The 9129-nt window shown below is 41.6% G+C and overlaps 1 protein-coding gene across 1 annotated transcript in view; it reads left to right on the top strand.

Annotated features, from left to right (window-relative positions):
* Positions 1–3710: 3710 nt before the first annotated feature.
* The window catches only part of LOC115172704 (low density lipoprotein receptor adapter protein 1-B), a 71753-nt gene continuing 66334 nt past the window's right edge, over positions 3711–9129 (top strand). Inside the window, exon 1 of the mRNA XM_029730397.1 lies at positions 3711–3936. Within this exon, the coding sequence (XP_029586257.1) occupies positions 3852–3936 (85 nt within the window). The 5' untranslated portion in view covers positions 3711–3851. The remainder of the gene's footprint in view (positions 3937–9129) is intronic.

Raw genomic sequence — 9129 nt, 5'->3', positions numbered from 1 at the left:
GTACTATTTGAAACCAAGCTATGCTAATGCACCTGGGAACACTACATTGTAGAACTATTTCTTTATCTGTGGCATGTCATCTCCTTTGAAATCTGGAAGTGCTGGATATTTTGAATTCCAAACCCCTGAGTACACAATGTGAATAGGTGATGACTGATGTAAACTCAAGGAAATGAAATGTGGAAAGTGCACCTTTTGCTGGGGTACAACATAAAGATCTTATCTATACTGAACAAAAATATAAAAACGCAATATGCAACAATGTCAAATATTTTACTGAGTTACAGTTCATACAGCCCACATCAACAGCATCCTCCCGGACACCCTAGACCCACTCCAATTCGCATACCGCCCCAACAGAGCCACAGATGACGCAATCGCACTCCACAATCTCAAGCTCATCACTAAGCTAAGGACTTTGGAACTAAACACCTCCCTCTGCACCTGGATCCTGGACTTCCTGACAGGCCTCCCCGGGTGTTAAGAGTAGACAACACGTCTGCCACGCTGATCCTGAACACTGGGGCCCCTCAGGGGTGTGTACTTAGTCCCCTTCTGTATTCCCACGACTGCGTGGCCAAACACGACTCCAACACTATCATCATTAAGTTTGCTGACGACACAACAGTGGTAGGCCTGATCACCGACAAGGATGAGACGGCCTATAGGGAGGAGGTCAGAGACCTGGCAGTGTGGTGCCAGGACAAAAACCTCTCCCTCAATGTGAGCAAGACAAAGGAGCTGATCGTGGACTACAGGAAAAGGTGGGCCGAAAAGGCCCCCATTGACATCGACGGGGCTGTAGTGGAGCGGGTTGAGAGTTTCAAGTTCCTTGGTGTCCATATCACTAACAAACTATCATGGTCCAAACATACCAAGACAGTCGTGAAGAGGGCATGACAAAACCTTTTTCCCCTCAGGAAACTGAAAAGATTTGGTATGGGCGCCTAGATCCTCAAAAGGTTCTACAGCTGCACCATCGAGAGCATCCTGACTGGTTGCGTCACCGCCTGGTATGGCAACTGCTCGGCATCTGCTCGGTAAGGCGCTACAGAGGGTAGTGAAAATGGCCCAGTACATTACTGGGGCCAAGCTTCCTGCCATCCAGGACCTATATAATAGGCGGAGTCAGAGGAAAGCCCATAAAATTGTCAGAGACTCCAGTCACCAAAGTTATAGACTGTTCTCTGCTACTGCATGGCAAGCGGTTCTGGAGCGCCAAGTCTAGGGCCAAAAGACTCCTCAACAGCTTCTACTCCCAAGCTATTAGACTGCTGAACAATTCACAATTCAATCGCCACCGGACTATTTACATTGACACCTCCCCTCTTGTACACTGTTGCTACTCGCTGTTTGTTTGTTACCTATGCATAGTCACTTCGACCCCACCTACATGTACAGATTACCTCAACTAGCATGTACCCCTGCACACTGACTCGGTATCGGTGCCACCTGGATATAGCCTTGTTATTGTTATTCTTATGGTGTTACTTTCTACTATTACTTCTTATTTTAGCCTACTTTAGCCTACTTGAACTGCACTGTTGGTTAATGGCTTGTAAGTAAGCATTTCACGGTAAAGTCTACACTTGTTGTTTTCGGAGCATGTGGCAAATAAAGTTTGATTTGATATGAGGTTATGAGGATCAGTCAATTAAAATAAATGATCTATGGATTTCACATGACTGGGAATACAGATATGCATATATTGTACCTGCCCATACCATAACCCCACCATAGGGAACTATGTTCACAACGTTTAGATCAAAACCGCTCTCGCACACGACGCCATACACATGATCTGCGGTTGTGAGGCCAGTTGAACATACTGACAAATTCTCTAAAACGATGGTAATTGAATGTTAATTTCTCTATCTGGCAACAGCTCTGGTGGACGGACATTCCTGCAGTCAGCATGCCAATTGCATGCTCCCTCAACACTTGAGACATCTGTGATGTGTGACAAAACTGCAGATTTTACAATGGCCTTTTATTGTCCCCAGCACAAGGTGCACCTGTGTAATGATCATGCTGTTTAATCAGCTTCTTGATATGCCACACCTGTCAGGTAGACCGATTATCTTGGCAAAGGAGAAATGGTCACTAACCAGGATTTAAAGACATTTGTGAACAAAATTGGAGAGAAATAAGATATTTGTGCATATGGAACATTTCTAAGATATTTTATTTCAGCTCATGAAACATGGGACCAAAACTTTACATGTTGCGTTTATTTGTTCGGTGTATTATGGATGTTGGTTCATGAAAGATATTTGAAAAATGCAAAGTGGAGACAGTCAGAACTCATGTGTGGAACACAGTTTCATTATTCAGATTCAATCAGAGCCAACTCAAAATATTTATACTGACAAAAAACAACCACCATTCCTTCATGAATCTAGGGGAGAAGAGCTTTTGTTATGGCCTGGGAGGGTGTATGACACCCAAGAGTCCCCTAGGGAGTCCTTTCAACACAGCTCTGTCTCCAGACAGGTGATCATGTCACACAGAGTCTGCCAGGAACAGGGTAGTCTGGAGGGACTTGCTGAGAGCTGGGGTCTATGGTGATGGAGCAAAGGCTCACTGGCACTGGAACTGGCTTGGCTTTGTTTTTTCACCAGCAGCTGTCTGTCCATTTATATGATGGCCTGGCTGTCATGGCACCAAGGGAGATTGGGGCTTGGGTTACACAGGGGGAGGGGAGGGGGATACTCGGGTTTAAATGTATATGAAATGTGTAACTTGAGAGAAAATCTAAAATGTTGAAATATTTATCAAATCAATGTGTAACTTGAGAGGAAATCCAACATCTGTGCAGTGCACATCATCATGATGAGAAATATTGTAGCCCAGGAGTCCTGTCAGATATCTACATGATATATGGCAACTCGGAATTAATTTATCTAGTCTAGATATTCACCATGTCCATAATAATTAATTATTTAGCCACATTAGTTTATGAACATTTTATTAACACATGAACACATCAATTAGTAATTTATGTTTATTTTGTTGAGATTCTGATAAACTACGCTATTCAAAAGAATAGGAAAATCAGTCACAGTGAAGGCACCACCTGCGCGAGCAACAAGGGCCCGGAAAGAGCTGCGTAGCGAGCTTGCTCGTGCGATTAAGGACAAAGAGAGCCCAAATCTGTCCACATTGAATATATCCTTAATTATTAAGCAGGTGAGTAGTTTTTGCATGGGGGGGGCAATGAGTGTCGGATTTAGTCAAGATAAACATAAATTGCTATATTATAAGATTCTTAATGCTTAGGTTGTTATAAGTGTACTGATATAAGTGTAATGCACGTGACATCCGGGCAACTGAGAAGAAAAAAAAAACTTTTGATCGGAGTTGTCTCCTGTAGGCGTTCGAGACTGTTTATGCATATTCATGAGGCTAGCAAGCGTCTCTCCATTGAACACAGTCGGTTAACGTCAACCCCCCCCCCCCTCATCGAATATTAAAAACTATTTAAATAAGGAAATGTTTCCACCAATCCAAAGAGAGGAATAGGCTGGAGCTTGACAGCCCGCCATTCCCCTCTGTGGACAACGAATCGCATTGCTTATGTCTCCACCCTAAGATCTCGTCATTATATCCAAATCTCTGTTATATATTCCACAAATATACGTCACGTACATTATGCGGTTAATTTACATAGCTAGCTACATAACACCGCCCAGTGGGACGAATATGATAATGTTTCTATTCTGGGCTGTCTTTGAAACAGTAGTGGGTGGAAAAAACCGCTGGAAAAGTTTGGGAGAGTGTGACAAACCAAGCGCTTCGAGAGACAAGAAGCGAAGCTCGTTGGGCTCTTTGCCCCAATTTTGGACTACGATATGGACGCTCTGAAGTCGGCTGGAAGGGCAATAATTCGGAGCCCCAGTCTCGCTAAACAGTCATGGGGTGTGGGCAGACATAAAAGTAAGTAGTATTGGTAGCAAGCTGACAAGCTAGCATGTGGATACTAGTGAAAGGTAAACGAACATGTTTGCTATCTAGTCGTCTTTCCTATGTAACTATTTAAACGCTGGGTATCGAATGTAGCTTCCTGCTGTGTTCCCCAATTTGTTCCTCTGTAGCTAGAGTAAAGTTCAGTACTTAAAGTGAAGATCATACCTAGTCTGAAAGTACTTATGCTCACTCACACGCATACCGACACACATTCATATGCAGCTGCTACTCCGTTCTTTATTCTTACGCATATTATCTATCCTGATGCCTAGGCACTTTATCCTGCTTTTATGTACATAACTCTCATACCCCTGCACATTTATCTGGTACTAGTACTCCCTGTATATTCCTACATTCTTGTATTTTATTCCTATTGTTACTTTTTTGTAATTATTTTGTAACTATCGTTGAAGGGATGTAAGCTAGCATTTCATGATCAAGTCTACACACCCGTTATATTCGGCGCATGTGACAAATACTTGTATTTGTAAATTTTACTTTTTTCATGTGATTGCTGATAGATCATTAAAGCTAAAACGTGCTAGGAAGATTGTTTGGCTATCATACCAGGTTTTCCCCAGGAAGCGTCTAGCCAGAATAGATTCTGACCATACTCTTGCTTACAGCTGTACTGGGGTCGGACTAGCCCAATATTGGACTAAAGTTACTCCTTAGTCCAAGGAACTTGCATGTTCAGATTAAAGAGAATTGGCACTGGAAGCCAAAACGGCCAAATAGCCTACTCAATCTTAACGTGAATCGATTCTCAATTCCGGTATAGTTCTAGAAACATAAATCCCTCAATTTAAAAATCACAACATTTTTTTCACAAATGACAAATACACACTTACTGTACACTGTTTCAACACCGTTGCAGGTGACAACACGTTTTGGCGTCTGTGTTCAGAAACACAGATGGCTAATTAGCACAGGTAATCCACTGTTTTCCATAAACAAATGCTGTAACATGGAAATATGGCCGTGTGGGAACCCTTACCCTATAAAGGTGTGTATCAATTTAACCATTTGTTTTTGGAAATACTTTCTCACCGATATGAAAGATAAGGTCCTTATGCTTCCAAAACTGTACCGCAAGCGATGCCTGTTAATGTTCAGACGAAGCGTCGCAGCTATTAACAATATTCCATGCTACAGAAAACGCCTTGATCCAATGACTCTTATGTGTATTGTAATGGGACTGAGTCATGGTCGGACAGGCTTCCTGTTTAGATTAAGACACTGTGGAGCCGGCACGAGATATGGCTCAAAAAAACAAATCTTGTACATGTTTTTGTGAAACAGAATGTGTAAAGGAGTGGTAGCGGGAGGTCTTAGAGGGGGCGAGATTTAGTTCGTTTTTGGTTAACATGTAGCCTAAAAACCAACAAGCTGTAACACCTTTCAAACACATACCACCTTTCAAACACATACTGTATGGTCCACACTTCTTTACTTATTTTATTACACTGAACAAAAACAGAAATGCAACAATTTCCTAGATTTTTTACTGAGTTAGAGTTCATATAAGGAAATCAGTTAATCTAAATAAAATCATTAGGCCCTAATCTCTGGATTTCACATGCCAGGGAGGGAATAGGCCAGGCCCAGCCAGCCAATCAGAATACGAATTTCCCCAGAAAAGTGCATTATTACAGACAGAAATGCTCCTCAGTGCGGTCGTTGGCAGACTTGGTAGCATGACGCCACACGTGCCATGCTGTGCAATCAATGCTTTGTTTTGGTCCACTTTCTCTGGGTGAATAATGAGGCTTTCTAAAGGCCTACTTCCCCAGTCTCTCCCGGCAGGGATGATGCATGGCCAACAACCAGGGTTGGTGGAAGCTGATAATGCCCATATATAATCATGGTTACAGATTTATCAGGGCAGCATTGCATCTTCATCTTTTATGTTGTTTACCTCTATATGCAGGTCATGTGGGCCCTGGCCTGTGATAGCCTCAGGTCTAGACCTGCATTTCCTCTCACCCACACGCTGCCTATTCCTAGCAAGGTCAGGTAGTGTTTATGGCCAAAACACTGATTTAACTGCCTCTTCTTTCTATGTGGTTATTTCAATACAGCATGGCTAGTGAAGAGTGTACTGCTAGCTGCTGTTGATAACTTGTTTCAACTTGTCATAACTGGAAGCATACCACTGCTGCAAGATAGTCTGTGTTTTGTTGTGGGAAAGTGATGCATGCTGCTTTCAATGCTGAGACCAAAAAACCAGAAGTATTCAGGGTCTTGTTATTGAGATGTCTGGAGTCCATGCAAGGCACCACCAAGTCCAAACACACCTGGATTCAATGTTGGTGTCCTCCACCCCTACATGATAGAATGTTTGAGTCCCAAATAAAGTAACTTTGGGCGCTCATGCTTGGCCTTGTACATTCATGCCAATTTTGTTTTGGCATCTATGCACAGAGCCCCCCGCCCCAGTGTCTTTTTAACCCTGCCTTTATTTGCTCCTAATGTATTTATCCCATTGAAATTTGAAGTGTTGTTTTCAAGAGAGACCACTCAAGTCTGCAGAGCATAATTCAAGGCATTCACAGCTATGATTCTCCCCCACTTAACATACTGCTTGACTAGTTGGGCCCAAGCTTGCTATACAACATTAAAACCCATTCGGTCTGTCTACAATCAGGCTCTCAATGTTCTTGATAGAAAGCCCGATAGCCATCACCACTGTTACATCCTCAGAATGCATAAGCTCCTGAGTTGGGATAATCTTGTGCAATGTCTTGTATTCAAGATCCTAAATGGCCTGACTCCCCCTCCACTTAGTGCTTTTGTCAAACAGAAACCCAAACCCATGGCAGCAGATTCACAAAGTCTGCCATGAGAGGGGACTGTATAGTTCCCTTAAGGAAAAGCACCTTTTGTCAAACTGCTTTCTCTGTTAGAGCTTCCCATGTCTGGAACACACTGCCATCAGACACACAACTATTGCAACTTCACAAAAAGCAAAGACATGGCTAAAGACAGTCAGATTTGTGAACATAATCTCTAGCTGTGTATTGTCACTTTCCATGTATTCCAATTCAGTGTTTTAAGTCACATGTACAAGGTTGCAGGAATGATTGCAGTGTACAGTGAACATCTTAGGCTTTAAGCTTCAACATTCAAATTATGAAAATGGTAATAATAAACAGTATACAAATAGCACTATATACATAATAACAGTGGCATTGATGAATAAATAAATGTTAATTGGGGTGGAGGGAGAGTAAAGACTGAGGGGTGGGGTGGAATGGCCATCAGCAGCATGACCATTGAGTTTAATAAAAACAAACGTTTTCATTTTTTAAAAGTAATATACAGTTGAAGTTGGAAGTTTACATACACCTTAGCAAAATACATTTAAACGCAGTTTTTCACAATTCCTGACATTTAATCCAAGTAAAAATTCCCTGTTTTAGGTCAGTTAGGATTACCACTTTATTTTAAGAATGAAATGTCAAAATAATAGTAGAGTGATTTTATTTCAGCTTTTATTTCTTTCATCACATTCCTAGTGGGTCAGAAGCTTACATGCACTCAATTAGTATTTGGTAGCACTGCCTTTAAATTGTTTAACTTGGGTCAAACGTTTCAGGTAGCCTTCCACAAGCTTCCCACAATAAGTTGGGTGAATTTTGACCCATTCCTCCTGACAGAGCTGGTGTAACTGAGTCAGGTTTGTAGGCCTCCTTGCTCGCACGCACTTTTTCAGTTCTGCCCACAAATTTACTATATGATTGAGGTCAGGGCTTTGTCATGGCCACTCCAATACCTTGACTTTGTTATCCTTAAGCCATTTTGCCATAACTTTGTAGGTATGCTTGGGGTCAATGTCCATTTGGAAGACCCATTTGCAACCAAGCTTTAACTTCCTGACTGATGTCTTGATGTTGCTTCAATATATCCACATTTTCCTCCTCATGATGCCATCTATTTTGTGAAGTGCACCAGTCCCTCCTGCAGCAAAGCACCCCCACAACATGATGCTGACACCCCCATGCTTCACGGTTGGGATGGAGTTCTTCGGGTTGCAAGCATCCCCCTTTTTCCTCCAAACATAACAATGGTCATTACGGTCAAACAGTTCTATTTTTGTTTCATTAGACCAGAGGACATTTCCCCAAAAAGTACAATCTTTGTCCCCATGTGCAGTTGCAAACCATAGTCTGGCTTTTTAATGGTGGTTTTGGAGCAGTGGCTTCTTCCTTGCTGAGCGGCCTTTCAAGTTATGTCGATATAGGACTCGTTTTACTGTGGATATAGATACTTTTGTACCTGTTTCCTCCAGCATCTTCACAAGGTCCTTTGCTGTTGTTCTGGGATTGATTTGCACTTTTCACACAAAAGTACGTTCATCTCTAGGAGACAACGCATCTCCTTCCTGAGCGGTATGACAGCTGTGTGGTCCCATGGTGTTTATACTTGCTTACTATTGTTTGTACAAATGAACGTGGTACCTTCAGGCATTTGGAAATTGTTCCCAAGGATGAACCAGACTTGTGGAGGTCTACAATTTTTTTCTGAGGTCTTGACAGATTTTTTTATTTTTTTTCTGCTGTTAATTTCCCCATGATGTTACGCAAAGAAGCACTGAGTTTGAAGGTTGTCCTTGAAATACATCCACTGGTACACCTCCAGTTAACTCAAATGATGTCAATTAACCTATCAAAAGCTTCTAAAGAAATTACATTTTCTGTAATTTTCCAAGCTGTTTAAAGGCACAGTTCATTTAGTGTATGTAAACTTCTGACCCACTGGAATTGTGATACAGTGAATTATAAGTGAAATAATCTGTCTGTAAACAATTGTTGGAAAAATTACTAGTAGATGTCATAACTGACTTGCCAAAACTATAGTTTGTTAACAAGAAATTTGTTGAGTGGTTGAAAAACTAATTTTAATGACTCCAACCTAAGTGTATTTAAACTTCCGACTTCAACCGTACATATTAACATCTGCAACAGTGATGAATGTCGTTGAATCTTATCTGTTGTCTGTAGCTTGTGATGTGTGAAACACTGTTGCTTTTATATATTATATTTCTTTGCAATTGCTCTTGTCGGTGTGCATGCTACGTGTTGCTTGTCCTATGTTGCTCTGCATGTGCTCACTGCTCATTTGTTTGTATATTGTAATTGTTTTTAATAACCTTCTAGGGGA

This window comes from Salmo trutta, chromosome 33 (assembly GCF_901001165.1).
Source record: "Salmo trutta chromosome 33, fSalTru1.1, whole genome shotgun sequence".
Taxonomy (NCBI): Eukaryota; Metazoa; Chordata; class Actinopteri; order Salmoniformes; family Salmonidae; genus Salmo; species Salmo trutta.
This window is presented reverse-complemented; position numbering and strand designations above follow the sequence as displayed.